The sequence below is a fragment of the Oncorhynchus nerka genome, linkage group LG20 (assembly GCF_034236695.1).
Source record: "Oncorhynchus nerka isolate Pitt River linkage group LG20, Oner_Uvic_2.0, whole genome shotgun sequence".
NCBI lineage: Eukaryota > Metazoa > Chordata > Actinopteri > Salmoniformes > Salmonidae > Oncorhynchus > Oncorhynchus nerka.
In genome coordinates, this window is record NC_088415.1 from 40,445,631 (window position 1) to 40,466,337 (window position 20,707).

Below are 20,707 nucleotides of genomic sequence, written 5' to 3' on the forward strand. Positions count from 1 at the left end.
CTGTAGCATTGTAGCTAAGCCTAACTCTTTTCCTCAGTCTCCTAACCAGCCACGCTAATTCACTTGATGTACTTTGTTTTACCTGCTATGTAAACAAATCATCTGTGTTAGAAACCATCCGTCTCATACCACAGTCACCATGACACCTCATAACATTTGCCGATAAGGAACAACCACATCAAGAAACGCCCTGAGCTGCGGTCTGCATTTACACAATATTCGAGATGTTTAGAAATGTTGCTTTGGACAGAGAGGAACCAAAATATTTGCCTTGGGGACACTTGCAATTCATATAATTGACGTCACTTCCTGTGATCCACAATTTTAAAAATATTGTCCTTCTCAGTAATGGCGGCTTCCTTCCCTTCTCCTTCTGCAATAAACAACAACAAATGGTACTTCACCCGAGAACAGATCGAGAATAGCCCGTCTCGCCGTGCGGGGCTTGATCCAGACAAAGAATTGTCCTACAGACAACAAGCTGCGAACCTTCTACAGGACATGGGACAACGACTCAATGTGTATCTTTTGTCGGGACGATTTGCGCCTGCTAGCGGTTAGCTAGCTTCAAGAGGTTGAAGCCGGTTTGGCGGCATGGCGAGATGCTAGCTAATGTCTGCTATTGTGTTTATAGTTGGGGTGTTATTGTTGATACTACAATTTATTAATGTGCTTGGTATGGACTGGAGTGGTTGCTAGCTAATTGAAACTAGCGGCCCAGACGTGCGACTCGCTAGCAAGGGCCCGGCCATCATTGCGTGTGATTAGCATTTCTAGCTAACGTTGTGTAGGCCTTTGCAGCCGAGGCCTACGCTTCTTTTAACGTTAGAGAACAAAAGCCGAGCAGAGGGACGTTTGAGTTGTTTAGCTATTATACGTGGGGGTTTGGTGTATCAAACACTTTAAGAGCATAACGTTATTGGGACAACAATTGCGCTGTTTTGGGAGCCAACGCGGGTAACGTTAAAACTAGCTATCTATTTATCTGCTCTATATAACGATGAGTTAACTATAGGCTAACAACACAATAGTTTAAAACCCATGCGTACGTTACATAACTAACTATTAGACATTGTATTGGTGAGCGGTCCAATGCTGTTCGATAAAATGTCCATGTGATTTGAGATTAAGAAAGTTTTTTACCCGTTTTATTTGATACGTTTGGCTTCTTTGTGGCCATTATTTGCTACCTTGATAGCTACAGCAAACGATCTAACCCACAATGCAGTTCTAGCCAGCGAGATACGTTATCCTACTACGTACCACCACACACACTGCCAACATTTGGAGTAACGTTAGTTACAGCAGTACTAGATCACTCGGCTACATCCAAAACTAGTTTTGAAAATAAGTTGGTAGTTACTGTTACATACAATATGGTGTCATCAATCAAACATACTATTTGTCATTTAACTCTTAAAGTAGTGAGTTCAATCTCACGGAGACATCAGGTCATATTGTTATGCTATAACCCTTAACCCGTAGCTATGCATCAGGTCCCAGCTAACAATTAATACTGCCATTGTGTATATGCACCGATTCTACATGATCCAGTCGTTCACCAGGTTCCACAGAAATGTAAGTACTTTGCACACACTGACATCATCTTTTGCAAAATGTATCTTATATAGTTTGAAATGAAACATGTCAAATGCATAGCACTATCAGTACAGCATCTATCAAAATGTCCTATTTTCCCCCCTAGGTCATAGCTCCAGCAACACTATTCCTGGCTGCAAAGGTTGAGGAGCAGCCCCGCAAGTTGGAGCATGTTATCAAGGTGACCCATGCATGCCTCAATCCTCAGGACCCTTCACCAGATGTCCGCAGTGATGTAAGTCTCCATGGTCTGGCCACTCCACTTTGAACTCACTCTGGCACTTGCATGGTGCTCCACAAACTGATTTGGGTATGTTTGTTAGGGCCGGGACGATACCAGTATCAATATAATTGTTTGTATCGTGGCAAGGAAACAAAACACTAAGCGGATTTCACTTCTTTAAGAAAACAGCCCTAATGTTGGAAACAAATATGTTGTCATCCGGAGTCTAATTTATTTATTTGACAAGCTATAGCACACTATTTTACAGAGCAGGTCTGCTTCATGTTTTCATTTTTGTCATGAAAAAAATATTGCAATACTGGTATTATCACAGCCATGGGGTGTTTTGAGGCGGTTGTACCTAGGCTTGGGCGGTATACCGTATACCAGGGTATTTGGAAATAGCCACGAGATGGTTTTTCAATACTATTTATTTGAAGTTTTATATTTGTAGCTACTTTTGAAGTAAATACTGTACCTGCAGTCAAGTTGTGCATTACTTTAGGAAATTAAGAAGATTGTGTTCTTCATTTCACCTGTCACATCATTTTTCAATATGAAGCTTACCTGTAGTCTCCAGTCACGCAGTGTTTGTTTACAACACACAAGACTAGAGCCCAATGTTAACTATCTAACATATGCTAAATGCTCTGCAATTGTGCATTTGGTTTGCAAATTTAGTCACTAGTTAGCTATCTAGCTAAGTTGTTAGCGTCGTCCAAAATCAAGCTTTGCTTGGTAACAGCAGATAATCCTCTCCTGGATCAAGAACCTTGCTGTCTTTATATTTGTTCGGTGCTGCGTGCAGCAAACTGTGAGTAGCTTTTCTGAGTTACTTGTATAACTTCAACATCTGAAAATAGTTTAGTTTAGGAAAATGTAAAAAATAGTTTAGGAAAATTTGGCGCCAGACAACTTGACTGGCAAGGTTTTAAATGACCAGACATTTGATAACTTTACCTGGTGTCCATATGCATGCGGTGCGTAACTTTACCTGGTGTCCACCCACGGTGTTCAAAATCACATTTAGATTATAATTCATCTTAACAGAATAGAAATTATCCTGTAAAGTTGTAATAAAGTAGAATGTTGTTCATTGCCCGTTGTCTTCATCCCTGCTATAAATCATAACTCAATATACATTTTTAAAAAGAAAAACATTTAACCTAGAAGAACTCACTTACACAGTAATACAATACCACTTCAAAATATAATATAATTTGGAAACGACCTATCCTATAGGCTTTGTATGAGTATTTGAATTATATAAATTGATTACGATCTGGGCCTCTAATTTAATTTAGTCTAGCCATGAACAGTTTAATTTCGTCTAATGAATAACAAAACAAGGGTGTCTACGAACACCAGGGTTGCCCTACTCCCCATTCTCGCTGCTATTCAGCACCACAGCAGGAGAAATAGGCCCCTCTTGGTGGCCACAAAATGAAGAAATTATAAAACTGATGTTGGACAATCAAATACACAAATTTCATTAAGGCTGTTTCAAGCTTATTTTACAATACTCCTGTGACACAAGCCCCGCGCCATGGGTTTATGAAAGCACTTGTTTCCAAATCTCAAATGATATCTCACTCTTTTTACAGTTATATTGGATGATGTTGAGAAATGTTGTGTTTATTGTCATTTGAACGTGGGGTTGTGACTTGTCATGTGTGACATACGTGGCTTATTGATAACAACTCTCTCTTACTTCGGGTTGCAATTCCTGTAACTTTACCCAAATTCCCCAAGTTTTCCAAAAATCATGGTTAGAAGATTCCTGGAATTATGGGGGAATAAGCAGGAAATCCATCAATTTACAACCAGGATTTTGGGGAAACCAGGGAATTTTGGGAAAGTTAGTGGAATTTTGCATCCCTACTCTTACTATAGGCTGTTGGCTGCCTAGTGATCGCAACATTGTAACTCTCCGATGTGAATAGTTGGCAACGATATTTAGTTTCCATGTGCTACTGAATAAACTCAACTGGAATGCACCAATTGAGCATGATGCACATCATTACGTTAGTCTATCAATCCAAATCATGATTCCAAATCATGACACGGGCGACATATTTTGGTCTTGCTTAGGGCAGCAGCAGAACTGTTAAGACCGGGTCTGACAAACACAATTTGCCTCTAATTTATATGCGTTTGCGGCGGACCTTGGCCTGCTCAAAGTGAGCCGCTGCTGTTGGGAAGTCAAAGCTGTCCAACTCTTTGGAGCAGTTTGCGATGCGCATCAGCCTCGTTACTTTGTCCTCACAAAGTTGCTATCTTGAGTCCCTCTGAACTCTGTTTTGGAGAAAGAATCACCTCTTGGCGGGCATGCTGGAAAGGGGAATAATCTACACAATCTTTTCCAATTTGCCCAGTCGGGGTATACTTAGCTGAAGTCCCTTATGAGGACCGTGCGTCTTTTTGGCCGGCAACAATTTTAGTTATCGGCTTTTCATATATTTTTATTGGCTAAAAGCTGGCATTTACCTTGATAACATCCTCGTAACCTTCGGATTAGAGGCTCAGTGGGGTTTGTGTTCAGTGCGGGTATTACAGAATATCCCGGTATGGCACAAGGTCGGTCTGAAGGTATGACAATCTGGATACTGCCCAAGCTTAGTTGTACCTCCTTGAAGGTAAGACTGCTTAAAGGGAAAGCAAGAGGGTGAGTGAGACGTAAGGGGTGAGAGAGAATGCCTCCTAGTGAGTAATGCCTGTCTCCTGCCTGTCCTCTCAACCTCAGGCTTACCTGCAACAAGCCCAAGACCTGGTCATTCTTGAGAGCATTATACTCCAGACCCTGGGTAAGTTGGGATGGACAAATGAATGGGGTCTTTGATTTCACCCAAAACTAGAGATGTGCTGCTTGCCGACACTATTAACCATCTTTGTTCTTGTCCACAGCAGAGTTTTGAGTAGCAGTTAATTCTATTGGACGTCCACACATCATCTAGTTCACCTAGTTCTATATGCTCACTATTTATCACATACTTTTTCACATTTTCCTTGTGGTTTTAAGCCATTCATTTGTGTTGAGTAATTCTGGTGCAGGTTGTCGTGATGGAGGATGTTTTTGTTGTAATCACATTAGAGAGCAAGTGAATTTAGTACAGTATTGCTAGCATTTGGATTGCTTGCTATAATGGCCATTCGCCACCTATGACCTTTGTGTCAATGAATGGCTTAAATGTAAATGCCAAACTTGTTTTATTCTCTACTCACTCATTCACATTTGTCTTAAACAGGGCCTGTCATCTGAAGACCTAAAGCAGTGCATTCATTCACTATTTACTGTAGTTTCATAAAACAAGTACATTGGTTTTCCGGGGCAATTATTTATTTTAATGCTCTGTGAGAGTACTGAAATATCCAATAAATTCAGTACTTTTCGAGTGAAAATGTGTATTTTGCATTAGCAGCCTCAAATTCTCATAGAAAGAGGATTGTAGATAGTTCTTTTGAAATTGTCTCATGGAACCTTTCTTCTGTCTCCCCTCTGCCCTATTCATTACAGCCTTTGAAATCACCATTGACCACCCACATACTCATGTTGTCAAGTGCACCCAGCTAGTCAGAGGTAAGCATCAACAATGTCCCTTTGTAGGCTACTGGTGAAGTTTCCGAACCCTAGTAGTGCTTTTACAAATGACATAAATGGTTCTCGCCTAGTTAAAGGTATTATTTATGCATATTTTAACCACATGTTTTTAATGTCAGTATTTTGAACGTAGCAGGTTTTAATTGTATTTTCTTGTTTCTCGTGTTGTTGTTCCAGCGAGTAAGGATTTGGCCCAGACGTCATACTTCATGGCTACCAACAGGTATGCTGTTCACTCTGCTGTGTTCAACTTCACGCTTTTCATTTCAGTTCGATATAACATTATTCAATGAAAATGCAATGCAACATTGTCTGATCTAAAGCAGGAGAGGCTCTTATGACCTGTATTTGAATGAAATTACCACTCATCTAAGAGGTGCACCGTCGTCCTTTTCATTATATTCTGAAACTGAATCTGTTTCTTCTCCTCCCCCTCTTGTATTTCCGCTGTTTCCATGGATTTTCCTTCTGCTGGTTTATCTGGGACCCAACCTGTTGTGTAGTCTACACCTGACCACATTCTGCCTGCAACACAGCCCGCCCATCGTAGCCTGCGTTTGCATCCACCTGGCCTGCAAGTGGTCCAACTGGGAGATCCCAGTCTCTACAGACAGCAAGCACTGGTGGGAGTATGTGGACAATACTGTCACCCTCGAGCTGCTGGATGGTAAGTTTGATTGCATTTCATTATGCATGTTTGTGTAGTTGTTGGTTAGATTGTATTGTAGGGAACTGAATTGCAGCGCCCTTTGTAATACGTTGTGCCCCATAGAGCTCACCCACGAGTTCCTGCAGATCTTGGAGAAGACACCAAGCCGATTAAAACGCATTCGCAACTGGAAAGTAAGTCATAGTTTAACATACATTTTAAATATTTTCACAGCTCCATTTCTTTCAGGTCGCCCTCGCAAAAGGGTCTTTCCTGATTTAAATAAATGTAGCTCCGTCATTACCCAACTCTGTGATTTCTTGTTCCAGGCGGCAGGTCAGACAGTGAAGGGGGGGAAGTCCAAGGTGCCAGAAGACGGCGATCAGACAGATGGCATGATGAGCATGGTCTCCATGTCGTCATCTGAGACCACGCTGGGTGGCCTGATGAGCCTCTCCAACCCTCTCTCTTCATCTTCCTCCTCCATGGCTCCTATACTACTGGAGCTCAAGTCGACACTTGGCAGTGGTTCCGACCAGCCCAGCCACGCCGAGCTGCACGCCCCGGCCAAGGTGTCACTGAGCGAGTACCGGGCCAAGCACGCTGACGTCCTGGCTGCTCAGAAGAGGAAGCTGGAGAACATGGAGGCCAGCGTGAAGAGGGAGTACGCCACGGCAGCTCAGGCTCTGATAGGCCAGCAGCAGAGGAAGGAGAAGCACCATCGTGACCAGCAGCAATCCAGCTCCCACCATTCCAGCTCGGCCTCCTCTGACCTCAGCAGCCCCTCGCCCATCATCCTCAAGATCCCCCTGGAAAAGGAGAGGGGCGAGCGCAGCTCCCTGAAGATGCGCCTCCCTCTGGGGTCTGGGGGAGGCGGGGGGCATAGTGGAGGAGGTAACAGAGGAGCAGGAGGAGAAAAGGACATCAAAGTGAGAATTCGGGTGCCTGAGAAAGTACGCAGTGGAGGCTCGGGAGAGGAGGGGGGCAAGACTAGAGAGGGAAAGCACCGAGAACGTTCCAACCACCATCATCATCACCACCACCACCATCATTCATCGTCATCTTTTAGCGGTGCTTCTGTCTCTTCGTCCTCGTCACATAAACACTCAGCCAGTGCTGCTGGAGCTGTAGGAGGAAGCAGCAGCAAAAAAGCCCCCAGTGACTCGTCTAGAATGAGCTCCTCTTCCTCTGTGTCTCGAAAGAGGACACATTCCACAGAGTCCCAGGGCTCCCACTCGTCCAAAGTCTCTAAGTCCTCCAGGAACTCAGCTCACCAGCTGCCTGCTCTTTTAGCTGCCTCTGGAGCACACTCCCTGGGGGCACACCCCACTGATATCCTCCCCTCCCTGGGTCTCCCCTCCCTCCACCAGGGCAACTACTCTCACTCCAAGGGGGACAAGCCGGACACTAACGGACACAATGCAGGTGTTGGCAGCCAGTCGAATGAGTATCAGGACACGTTTGAAATGCTGAACTCTTTACTGAGTGCTCAGGGGGTGCAGCCTGTCCAGCCTCCCATGTTTGATTGCCGGTCTCAGTACGTGGAGTACAGATACAGCGGCGGGTCTAGGGGGGGATCTCGACCACCACCTCTGCCTGCTGAACCTCCACCTCCGCTACCCCCTCTACCCAAGTGATCCCTGATGAAGGGGTGAATTACTGACAGTGTACCTGTAGACGCATCCAACCATGTTACATAAGATATTTGCTCTGTGAATTTTGTCCCTTTTATGTGTTTGTATGGATCATGTTGTGGTTTTCAACTTGACAGCAAAGAAATGTACCAATACATACTTTTCAGTGATGTAGGTGCTGAAGTGTGTCCCTCGTCACATCATATTCAATACATCTGTGGGGCAATAACAGGAGGTGTGAAAGAAAAGCTTGCAAAAAATTTGAAACGAACAAAATTAATTTATTCACAATGTAAATACTTTATCATGATATGAACTCAAATCAAATTTTATGGAATGGCGGGCATAATATTTGAGCCATAGCTGTTTTTAAAAGAAAGTCAAACGTTACATGTTTGAATGCCTATTAGAGGAAACAAACTTGTTTGCTTCACTTACTACATTTTAAAGTCTTGTTAACAATGAGTCTTTTCCAGAATGTTTTTGAAATATACTATTTATTATTAGTATTGAATGCTTTTGAGGAAGTTTAAAAAATATATATATATATATAAATAACTGCCCCTTTCTGCTGTGTTAAACTGAAGGATAGTTGAGTGCTCCTTACACAGGCCTATTTCAGAATGCATGTCTTCAAAGCCATCGTTTTCAACATTTTGTTTGTTTCAAAATACTGTAGTCACTGAGGTTTTTGTCTCCGTTTTGTCAATACATTTGTTTTGTAATCTCTGCATTATTTTGTGAACAATTGTTTAATATGAATAATGTAAATTGGTAAAAGTAGACAAATATTTTGTACATTTATTAAGAAAAAAGTTGCTAAAAATCCTGTAGATTGATACGGCTTATATTTTAGTTCCTAGATTTGTGTGTTGCAGTCATTGTTTTAAATGGTTGTAAAATGTTAGCAGTCAAATGCTTACACTAACATTCAGAGTTTATACTACAGTACATGCACTGCATGGCCAAAAGTATGTAGACACTCATTCAAATTAGTGGATTTAGCTGTTTCAGCTGTACCCGTTGCTGACGGGTGTATAAAATTAAGCACACAGCCATGCAATCTCCATATACAAACATAAGCAGTAGACTGGGCCTTACTGAAGAGCACAGTGACTTTAAACGTGGCACTGTAATAGGCTGCCACCTTTCCAAAATGTCAGTTTGTAAGTGATGTTATTGTGACGTAGAAACATCTAGGAGCAAGAACTGCTCACCTGTGAAGTGGTATGACACACAAGCTAATAAAACTGGACCATCGAGTGCTGTAGCAGGTAAAATTGTCTGTACTCGGTTGCAACTCTTATCTCCGAGATTCAAACTGCCTCTGGAAGCAACGTTAGCACAAGTGTTTGTTGGGAGCTTCATGAAATGGGTTTCCATGGCCAAGCAGCCGCACATAAGCCTAAGATCACCATGTGCAATGCCAAGTGTCGGCTGGAGTGGTGTAAAGCTCGCCGCCATTGGACTCTGGAACAGTGGAAACGCATTCTCTGGAGTGATGAATCACGCTGCACCATCTGGCAGACCAACAGACAAATCTGGGTTTGGCAGATACCAGAAGAACGCTACCTGCCTGAATGCATAGTACCAACTGTAAATTTTGTTGGAGGAGCAATAATGGTCTGGGGCTGTTTTTATGGTTGGGGCTTGGACCCTTAATTCCAGTGAAGGGAAATTTTAACGCTACAGCATACAATGGCATTCTAGACTGTTCTGTGCATCAAACCTTGTGGCAACAGATTGGGGAAGGTCCTTACTTGTTTCAGCATGACAATGCCACCGTGTACAAAGCGAGGTCCATACAGAAATGGTTTTCGAGATCGGTGTAGAAGAACTTGACTGGCTTGCACAGAGCCCTGACTTCAACTCCCATCAAACAGCTTTGGGATGAATTGGAAGGCCGATTGGGAGCCAGGCCTCATCGCCCAACAGTGCTCGGCCTCACTAATGCTCTTGTGGCTGAATGGAAGCAAGTCCCCGTAGCAATGTTCCAGCATCTAGTGGAAAGCTTTCCCAGAAGAGTGGAGGCTGTCATAGCAGGAAAGGGTGGACCAACTCCATATTAATGGCCATGATTTTGGAATGAGATGTTTGACAAGCAGGTGTCCACATACTTTTGGCCATGTGGTGTATCGACATATTCATATACAAACCACAGCAGTGTCAATCATTTTGATAATGGACTGATTGTCTTTTTTAGTGTTTTGAACAGAATTAAGTGTTACTTTTACTGTTTTAACAGTAACTGAAGTCTTCACTTAATTTAATTAAATTGAAATTCCCTTTTTGGGCGATTTTAGTAAGGGGCATATTCTTTTGTCTATATTATTTAGATAATACAGCAATTTTTTTCTGGTTTGTTTATGGCGATTACACATGCTTAACTGAGAGACTAGAGGATTTAACAACAAAAAAATCCCTCCTACCACTGTCAACCATCCTTGTCAGGGATGAATTTCTGTGTAAAGGACTTGTTCAATTAAGATAATAATCATCCCCTTTGTGTCCAGTTATGCTGTTTGTCATGTTTATTGGTCATAAACTGGTATTCTCTCATTTAATCATGTGTTGGGAATCATCTTTAAGATTATGTGATAGTGGAAATGAAGTGGGCTGTAACTTAGCTCTGACATGTTTGACATTTTATCAGAACTCTCTTGGTCCAATAAGCTGCCAATGGACAGATTCATTTTTTGGAGATCATGTAACACAGCTGTAGCATACTGATTTGATCATGTTGTGTTCTTGCTGTTTGTTTTTGTATATAAAGGAAAGAGTTATCATTATTCTGGGGGCTGTTTTCTATTACTTTAACTGACCCATGATGGAAATACATTTTTGCTGTTTCCAAAGGCTACATAAAATGGCCAAAGTCTGCCAAGTTTCTACAGTACTTGAGTCCAACCATTGATTTTTGTCACTCAGGTAAGCCTTTATGATGATATTTGAAGAGAAACATGGATATACTTCAAAATGCACTGAAACGTTATCCCATCAGGATTGTCTAACAAACATAGCTTTTTTTTTGTTAAAAACTGAGGAAATTATCACTTGTATTACTAGGAACATTACGTTTCCATTCTATTTGATATAATATAATAAGATACTCATTAGTACTAAATTAAGCTAAGAATGTTTGGATTTGAACTGATACATGGATGACTGTATGCAATATTATCTTGTGCGAGTGCTTGTTTAACAAGAACGACCACAAAAGGAAGCTGAAATTATGAAAATAGATGGAAGACACTCATGCAACCAAATGCAAAATCACAAATGCTACTCCTTTGTACTTCATTAACTGCTCAAAAGTTGTATCTGTCTGTACACATTGTCACGTCTTAATGTTTTAGTTGTACCACAACTCAGGTCTGTAATTGACATTTTTGGGATATATACTGTTTAAAATAACTAAAGGTATGTGTTCTTTTGTTGTGAACAAAGTTCATTTTTTAAAATGTGGTTGATATAATCCCATGTCAATAAATGTTTAAGAAAAAACATCCCTTTCATTTTTATTTTGTATTTTATGATCATGCAACAATCCTTGTTTCCGTAAATAATAATATACTAAGGTCGCAAACTCAATTGAATATCTACTTGCTCAGATGTGGGTTTTGTAAATTGAGAGACAGGTCTTTCAACCTATCGTGTATTTCCCACCCACTAGTCTGGACCAATCAACACTCAAATGGGGCGGGTCCATCTTGTCAAGGCACTGATAGGAGAGTGCGGGAAAAACGACGCAGTGGCATTGTGCTTCGAGATCTGTCTAGGTAAGGACACGGTAAGCTCCTCGCCGTTATATTAACCAAACTGTTATATGAAACTCCTTTTTGGATTATTAACATATTTGGATTATATCAGAGTGCATCTGTACATCAACGACAGCGAATAAACCAGTATATGTTGCTACAGAGACTTAAGGAACGCTAAACAAACATGGCTGCTAAAGCTAACTGGCTAACAAGCTAACACTAAAGCTACAATTTGATGTCGTTGAGCTAAAAGGAGGCGGACCTGTTCCATGTGGCGCGTGATTGGGTTTTATGCAGGATCGTCACAGCACAAGTGTTTGGCACAGATGGTAGAGTACTGTTTGTTTTATCTTGAACGTACTTGTTTGGCAGCTAGCTACAACAAATGGCTTGATAACGTAACAATTAACTAACATTTGTTATGAACATTTTTGCAATGAAAAGGTCCGTGTCTACTGTTCTGCATAATTTATGATTTTTTTTTTTTTTTTTTTTAACTAGACATTTTATCAATCGACAGCATGTGCAAATGTCAGATCTGAAACCATGTGGCATGTTGGCTGGACATATGTCATGAGTACTGCCCTGTACATTTCTTGATATTTTCATAATTTTATTTCTGTTTGTCGCTGGTTATGCTGATCTGATGCACATGTTTTCGTATAACTATTTATTGATTGCTGAGGTTGTGGCAATGCTTGATGAAAGAATTGAGGAAGGCTTGAATTACAGATTAAGTTCATGTGACATGGGTCCGGTCCGTCAACGGATACACACGTGAACGTTACCATTTTTTTATTTGATCGTGGCCCATGTTTGTTGTATTGTAGTATCAATATTCTATTGTAATGCCCCCCCCCCCCGGTGTTCTTTGTTTGCTACCATATTGTGGTATCCCGTTGGGCTCAGTTGGTAGAGCATGGTGCTTTCAACGCCATGGTTGTGTTCCATTCACATCGGAGACCGGCATAAAAAATGTGTACACTCACTACTGTAAGTCACACTGGATAAGAGCCTTTGCTTAAATGATTAAAATGTCAATATTTGCCTGGTCTCACCTAAGTAGTTATGTCAATTTATAACTGTAGGGTTGCTAATTCAGCCCCTGGTACTCACCGGAACATGTTTTTCCGTTCCAGGACCAGTGATGAACAGGATAAGGATCCATGTGTTGCCATCAAGCAGAGGACGTGTGGCCCAGACCGCCCGTACCCAGGAGCCCCAGGCCTGCTCCTTCACCCAGCGACCCTGCTCCCAGCCACGCCTGGAGGGCCTGGAGTTCTGCATCAAACATGTCCTGGAGGACAAGAACGCCCCTTACAGACAGTGTAGCTATGTCTCCAACAAGAATGGCAAGCGCTGCCCGAACGCAGCCCCTAAGGTGGAAAAGAAAGAAGGGTGAATGAAGCAACTTGCATGTTTATCAAACTCTCAACTGCATTTTGATGTATGTGGGCTTGAATCTGGGAAATCCCTTAGTGTATCAATGAATACTGAGTCTTTTACTTTCCAAGTCAGTTCTTCAGAAATATCTGCACAATCTTGAATTCTGTGACCTTAGTTCTTATCTTGCTTGTGATTCTTATGTCTACATTCAGTGTGACCTTCTGTGCGGAGCACGCCAGAAGGAATGTCATGGCTCTCCAGGCCCAGCTGAGAAAGGCCTCATCCGGACCCTCCCCTGAAGCCCTCCTATCTCAGCTCAGTGGCTACAACCGCCCCGAGACGCATGGCCTGGACAGTAGCCGCAGTGAAGCCACCCGCATCCTCGGTGAATAATATTTCTGAGTCTTTCCCTCTAAAGCCATGTGCAATGGCAACATGTTTTAGAATAACCATATTTTTCCTAGAGTGAACTTCAGGTCTTAACCTAATTTCTTACATGTGCTTGACCTTGAATATTCATGGACTAATTTCACTCTCCCTTTACTACACACTATTGCTGAAAGGGCCCAAATCAAGTCTGACAGCTTGTGGTAGCTGTCCAGATCCTAACAGGGCCAACATTAACATCTTCCCATGGTCTGTTGGTTTTCTCTATATTAACAAAGAGAATAGTCAATTCAGTTGGAAGGAACAAACGCCTCATTTACAAATCATAATGACTTTCTAAATCATTATTTCAGCATGTTTTTCAAGCCAAAACATCCAGTGCATTTGGAGAGTATTCAGACCCCCTTGACTTTTCCCATGTTTTTCCATTAGGCCATACAATTGATTCGCCGTTCATCTTCTTACGGCCGAGATCCCGTTAACAGGATTGATTTAACAACAGCAGTGAAAGTGCAGGACGCTAAATTCAAACAAATCTCATAATTAAAATTCCTCAAACATACAATAATTTTACACCATTTTAGTGGATAAGGAATAGCAATACTTGGAAGGAACCACATTGTCTTAGACTGATTTTCATATTATTATTATTAACTAGTTGCTCCTACCCTCTACTTTTTTGAACATTTTGTTAAAAATCGCGCAACATTTCAGCGCCCTGCTACTCATGCCAGGAATATAGTACGTTCATATGGTTAGAATGTGTGTATAGGAAACCCTCGGACGTTTTTAAAACGGGTTAAATCACGACTGTGGCTATTACATAACGTGCGTTACATCGGAAAGCGCAGGAAAACCTGATCACAGAAAATGGAAATAAATATCCTTGCGCCACTTCCAGCAATTGTTAACAGTGAGCCGAATTAGATAAGACCGAGCATTCAACTCCCACAGCATCCCCATGTTGTCGAGTATCTTGTGAATTTAATCATCTTTGATTCTTGGTTGAACCGAAAGAGGGGCACCGCTTACCTCCGGTCTCCGCCCAGATCATTCCGGAAGAGCTCTCTCCTGAAATTTTTTCCAAGACGACAGCTAATGATATTTACATCGCCTACGGATGATTTTTATCGCTTATTAACGTTTACTAATACCTAAAGTAGCATTACAAACGTGTTTTGTGAAAGTTTATCGTCTACTTTTTGAATTTAAAAAAATGACGTTACGTTGTGAAATCGCTGTTTTTTTCGTTTATCACACAGTCTACATATAACGATATCTTGGCTTTATATGGCCCGATTTAATCGAAATAAAGACCCAATAGTGTTTATGGGACATCTAGGAGTGCCAACAAAGAAGATGGTGAAAGGTAATGACTGTTTTCTATTTTATTGTGCGGTTTGTGTAACGCCGAAATGCTAATTATTTTGTTTACGTCCCCTGCTGTGCTTTTCTGTTGTAGTGTATTGTTGCATGCTATCAGATAATAGCTTCTCATGCTGTCGCCGAAAAGCATTTTAAAAATCTGACTTGTTGCCTGGATTCACAACGAGTGTAGCTTTAATTTGATACCCTGCATGTGTATTTTAATGAACTTTTGAGTTTTAACTAATACTATTAGCATTTAGCGTAGCGCATTTGCATTTCCAGAGCTCTAGTTGGGACGCAAGCGTCCCAGGTAGAGGTAAGAGGTTAATAAACAAATTAGCATTAAACATTCACAAATTGCATTCTATTTTGCATTCTATTATACAGTGCCTTTGCGAAAGTATTCGGCCCCCTTGAACTTTGCGACCTTTTGCCACATTTCAGGCTTCAAACATAAAGATATAAAACTGTATTTTTTTTAAGAATCAACAAGTGGGACATAATCATGAAGTGGAACGACATTTATTGGATATTTCAAACTTTTTTAACAAATCAAAAACTCAAAAATTGGGCGTGCAAAATTATTCAGCCCCTTTACTTTCAGTGCAGCAAACTCTCTCCAGAAGTTCAGTGAGGATCTCTGAATGATCCAATGTTGACCTAAATGACTAATGATAAATACAACCCACCTGTGTGTAATCAAGTCTCTGTATAAATGCACCTGCACTGTGATAGTCTCAGAGGTCCGTTAAAAGCGCAGAGTGCATCATGAAGAACAAGGAACACACCAGGCAGGTCCGAGATACTGTTGTGAAGAAGTTTAAAGCCGTATTTGGATACAAAAAGATTTCCCAAGCTTTAAACATCCCAAGGAGCTGGCCGTCCCTCTAAACTTTCAGTTCATACAAGGAGAAGACTGATCAGAGATGCAGCCAAGAGGCCCATGATCACTCTGGATAAACTGCAGAGATCTACAGCTGAGGTGGGAGACTCTGTCCATAGGACAACAATCAGTCGTATATTGCACAAATCTGGCCTTTATGGAAGTGGCAAGAAGAAAGCCATTTCTTAAAGATATCCATAAAAAGTGTTTTTAAAGTTTGCCACAAGCCGCCTGGGAGACACACCAAACATGTGGAAGAAGGTGCTCTGGTCAGATGAAACCAAAATAGAACTTTTTGGCAACAATGCAAAATGTTATGTTTGGCGTAAAAGCAACACAGCTCATCACTCTGAACACACCATCCCCACTGTCAAACATGGTGGTGGCAGCATCATGGTTTGGGCCTGCTTTTCTTCAGCAGGGACCGGGAAGATGGTTAAAATTGATGGGAAGATGGATGGAGCCAAATACAGGACCATTCTGGAAGAAAACCTGATGGAGTCTGCAAAAGACCTGAGACTGGGATGGAGATTTGTCTTCCAACAAGACAATGATCCAAAACATAAAGCAAAATCTACAATGGAATGGTTCAAAAATAAACATATCCAGGTGTTAGAATGGCCAAGTCAAAGTCCAGACCTGAATCCAATCGAGAATCTGTGGAAAGAACTGAAAACTGCTGTTCACAAATGCTCTCCATCCAACCTCACTGAGCTCGCTGTTTTGCAAGGAGGAATGGGAAAAAATGTCAGTCTCTCGATGTGCGAAACTGATAGACATACCCCAAGCGACTTACAGCTGTAATCGCAGCAAAAGGTGGCGCTACAAAGTATTAACTTAACCTGTTCAACCTATGGGGGCGCTATGTCATTATTGGATAAAAAGACGTGCCCGTTTTAAGCTCAATATTTTGTCACGAAAAGATGCTCGACTATGCATGGAATTGACAGCCTTGGAAAGACAACTCTGACGTCTCCAAAACTGCAAAGATATTATCTGTGAGTGCCCCAGAACTAATGCAACAGGCGAAACCAAGATGAAGTTTCATACAGGAAATGCCCCATATTCTGAAGGCGCTGTGTTCCAATGTCTCCTTATATGGCTGTGAATGCGCCAGGAATGAGCCTGCGGTCTGTCTATTCCCCGAGGTGTCTGCAGCATTGTGACGTGTTTGTAGGCATATCATTGGAAGATTGACCATAAGAGACTACATTTACCTGGTGTCCCGCCCGGTGTCCTGTGTGCGTAATCTGTAGGTCCATGCGCGTTCCATTTCTTCAGAAGAGAAAGTAAACTGCCACGATGGATTTTGTCGTCGATAGATATGTGAAAAACAACTTGAGGATTGATTCTAAACATCGGTTTGCCATGTTTCTGTCGATATTATGGAGTTAATTTGGAAAAAAGTTAGCGTTTTAATGACTTAATATATATATATTTTTTTTTTTTCCCTCCCAAAATGTGATGAACAAAACGGAGCGATTAGTCGACACAAATAATATTTTTTGTAAAAACGGAACATTTGCTATCTAACAGTCTCCTCATTGAAAACATCTGAAGTTCTTCAAAGGTAAATTATTTTATTTGAATTCTTTTCTGGTTTTTGTGGAAAATGTTGCATGCTGAATGCTAGGCTTAATGCAATGCTAGGCTATCAATACTCTTACACAAATGCTTGTTTAGCTATGGTTCAAAAGCATATTTTGAAAATCTGAGATGACAGTGTTGTTAACAAAAGGCTAAGCTTGAGAGCAAATAGATTTTCATTTCATTTGCGATTTTCATGAATAGTTAACGTTGCGTTATGGTAATGAGCTTGAGGCTGTAGTCACGATACCGGATCCGGGATGGCTCGACGCAAGAAGGGGGCTGAATAATTTTGCACGCCCAATTTTTCAGTTTTTGATTTGTTAAAAAAGTTTGCAATATCCAATAAATGTCGTTCCACTTCATGATTGTGTCCCACTTGTTGATTCTTCACAAAACAATACAGTTTTATATCTTTGTTTGAAGCCTGAAATGTGGCAAAAGGTCGCAAAGTTCAAGGGGGCGGAATACTTTCGCAAGGCACTGTACATTTTATCATATTCACAAATTATTTTAGAAAAAATGTATTAATGTATCGGTTCATTAATCTACTTGTAAAGCCAAACAAAATGAGAATGATTGACAATAAATATTTGTAATGAAATTGTAAATGTTGATGCATAATGAGTTCATTACCTGACTGAGTATATAGCCTAGGCATTAACAAAATATATAGAAGCATCAATCTATATAGAGCAAGCGTGACTTAATTCTAGCCCAGTAACTTTGCTCACCGCATCCTCTTTCGATTATCTCGTCTGGCTGCCACAAGCCCCCACCTGCTCATCTGCACGAAGTGTGTGCATGCCACTGGCGATGTACTTTGCTTGACATGCTAGCTGTTCTCGGCGGCGCATCATCACTTCAAACGCATTCCGTCGTGGCGTTATCGGTTGGCCTACTACTACTGGTAGTACCGGTAAAATGTAAGTTATGAATTGCAAATCACCTGACACGCTTCAATTTCATCAATAAGTTTGACTTAGTATTTTGGACAACCAGATTTATCAGCTTGCACCGTGACTTTACTGATGAATGCCCTGATTGCTGGCCAGTCAGTTGGTTAAATTACATTGTTTAGTCTATTTAGTCTAACCCCTGCGTTGTGGAGGAAAGTGAGGCGGGGCATTCATTAAACAGTAATTCAACTTTGTCCAGCCTTATTAAAATTGATGAGGGGGAAACTATTTAATCAATCTACAAACAATACCCCATAATGACAAAGCTAAAACAGGTTTCTAGAAATGTTTGCAAATTTGCTTTTGGGATGTTTTGCTGCTGCAAAACATCCCAAAAGCATGATGCTGCCACCACCATGCTTAACTTTTAGGGGTGGTGCCATGTTTCCTCCAGACATAACACTAGGCATTCAAGCTAAAAAGTTTTATCTTGGTTTCATCAGACCAGAGAACTGCTGGACCTTATATAAACAGGTGCCTTTCCAGATCATGTCCAATCTATTGAATTTACCACACTTGGACTCCAATCAAGTTGTAGAAACATCTCAAGAATTATCAATGGAAACAGGATGCACCTGAGCTCATAGCAAAGGTTCTGAATACTTATGTAAATATGGCATTTTTGTTTGTAATACATTTGTGAAAATTACTAAAGCTGTTTCGCTTTGTCATTATGGGGTATTGTTTGTAGATTACTTTATAAAAATGTAATACATTTTAGAATATGGCTGTAATGTAACCCCCCCTTTGGCTATGACAGCCTCTACGCTTCTGGGAAGGCTTTCCACTAGATGTTGGAACATTGCTGAAGGGACTTGCTTCCATTCAGCCACGAGCATTAGTGAGGACGGGCGCTGTAATTGGGGAATTAGGCCTGGCTTGCAGTTGGCGTTCCAGTTCATCCCAAAGGTGTTCGATATGAGGCTGGGCGACTACATTGACTTTGTTTTTGCGCGATATTACATATGCCTGTAAGAATTTAGGTTGTTCGAGTGTTTATGTCCACATGTTCTCGTGTTTTATTTTTTATTTTTCTTCGCTCCTGTGTACCTCACCATTTACATCAGAGATCTGTACATTATGATGATATGTACGTCTCAAATCGAAGTTTATTTATCACGTGCGCCGAATACAACGGGTGTAGTAGACCTTACAGTGAAATGCTTACTGACAGACACTAACCAACAGTGCAATTTTTAAGTAAAAAAAATAGCAATAGGTGAAAAATTGTTAAGTAAGGAAATAAAGACAGTGAATAATAACAGTAGTGAGGCTATATACAGTAGCGAGGCTGGGTGTCGTTGTCCCAAAGGCGAAGGCAGGCAACAAGCTTAGGTCCAAAATAAGCCCATAGAAACGTTTTGGCCTTATTTTGGACAGATTTTACTCTTCCTCTATGGTTTACACACCCAGCCCCTGCCTCTCACGCCAACAAAGTTGATAGATGACATTTCCTCTGGCAAGCGGTTTCAATTCGCTATTTGAGGTTTGGTTCAAAATAATTGGTAATATGGACACACATTGAGGCATTTTTTACTGTATCTACTCAAATTGTGTGCAGAGAAGACTCTACTTTTTTATTTGACCTTTTATTTAAGTAGGCAAGTCAGTTAAGAGCAAATTCTTATTTTCAATGACTGCCTAGGAACAGTGGGTTAACTACCTTGTTCAGGGGCAGAAGGACAGATTTTTACCTTGTCAGCTCGGGGATTTGATCTTGCAACGATCTTACACGAGTATCAATGAACATTGATTCTGGAAAATGAATAAGGTTTGTCGTGCGTGGAATTGTTAGGTTAGCAGCATTTTTAGCCAAAGACTACTATACTAGATGTCAAGTCTGTTTTGTAAATGTGCAGTAAGCATAAAACCCAACTTTTATTTTATAAGGAATTGGCAACTTTTCATTCTGAACAAAGTGGACATGGTAACATGCTTTTCAAACAGTTGGCGGCAGGTTGTTTTCATAGCAGTTCAACCTTGTTAGCTAGCAAATGGATCCAAGTTGCCTAAACTTGAAATGTAAAGATGAACTGGCTTATCACCAGCATGTGGGTTTGTTAATGTGACCCACTTTAATTTGAGTCATTATTAGTGAATGTGCTTTACACATGGTTTTAAATTTGTAACAAGGGTATTTTCATAGACTTGAAAGCCAGATTGGTGATTATTGCAAAAAAGCTAGTTAATTTAATAAAATTGTTTATTAGTGAGTCTTATGACTGGAAGGCTTATATTTCGCCTAGGTATAACTAATAGCCCTGAATTAATAATTGCACTCTGTTTGAAATTCAAGTGTATTTGACTTTAATTGTACAATGCTTATTTAGATGTATATTGTGACTCACTCATTATTTTGAGGAAGGATTTATTTTGTATTTTTAGGCCATATCACCCAGCCCTAGTTCGATGGGGTTGAGGTCAGGACTCTTTGCAGGCTATTCAAGTTCTTCCACACCGATCTTGACAAACCATTTCTGTATGGATCTTGCTTAGTGCATGGGGGCATTGTCATGCTGAAACAGGAAAGGGCCTTTCCCAAACTGTTGCCACAGTCTGAAGCATAACCGTCTAGACGGTCTATGCTGCAGCGTTCATGATTTCCCTTCACTGGGGTTAGCTCGAACCATGAAAAACAGCCCAGGCTGTTATTCCTCCTCCACCAAACTTTAC

The 20,707-nt window shown here is 41.0% G+C and overlaps 2 protein-coding genes across 5 annotated transcripts in view; both read left to right on the top strand.

Moving 5' to 3' along the window:
* The first annotated feature begins 307 nt into the window (after positions 1-307).
* Positions 308-10,492, top strand: LOC115102515 (cyclin-T1-like). Its single transcript, XM_065005497.1, has 9 exons — positions 308-521; positions 1,497-1,578; positions 1,706-1,834; positions 4,566-4,626; positions 5,337-5,398; positions 5,588-5,643; positions 5,924-6,087; positions 6,193-6,263; positions 6,399-10,492. Exons 1-9 carry the CDS (start codon positions 349-351, stop codon positions 7,704-7,706), a joined length of 2,106 nt encoding a protein of 701 aa, XP_064861569.1. The 5' UTR covers positions 308-348; the 3' UTR covers positions 7,707-10,492.
* Positions 10,493-11,426: 934 nt separating this feature from the next.
* The window catches only part of kansl2 (KAT8 regulatory NSL complex subunit 2), a 30,030-nt gene continuing 20,749 nt past the window's right edge, over positions 11,427-20,707 (top strand). The window contains exons 1-3 of one of the 4 annotated variants that reach the window (XM_029622555.2): positions 11,427-11,493; positions 12,604-12,862; positions 13,063-13,235. In XM_029622555.2, the coding sequence (XP_029478415.1) occupies positions 12,612-12,862; positions 13,063-13,235 (424 nt within the window). In that variant the 5' untranslated portion in view covers positions 11,427-11,493; positions 12,604-12,611. Of the gene's footprint in view, positions 11,794-12,350; positions 12,458-12,603; positions 12,863-13,062; positions 13,236-20,707 lie in introns of those variants that run through there. The other 3 variants (XM_029622557.2, XM_029622554.2, XM_029622556.2) reach the window with 3 other exon arrangements.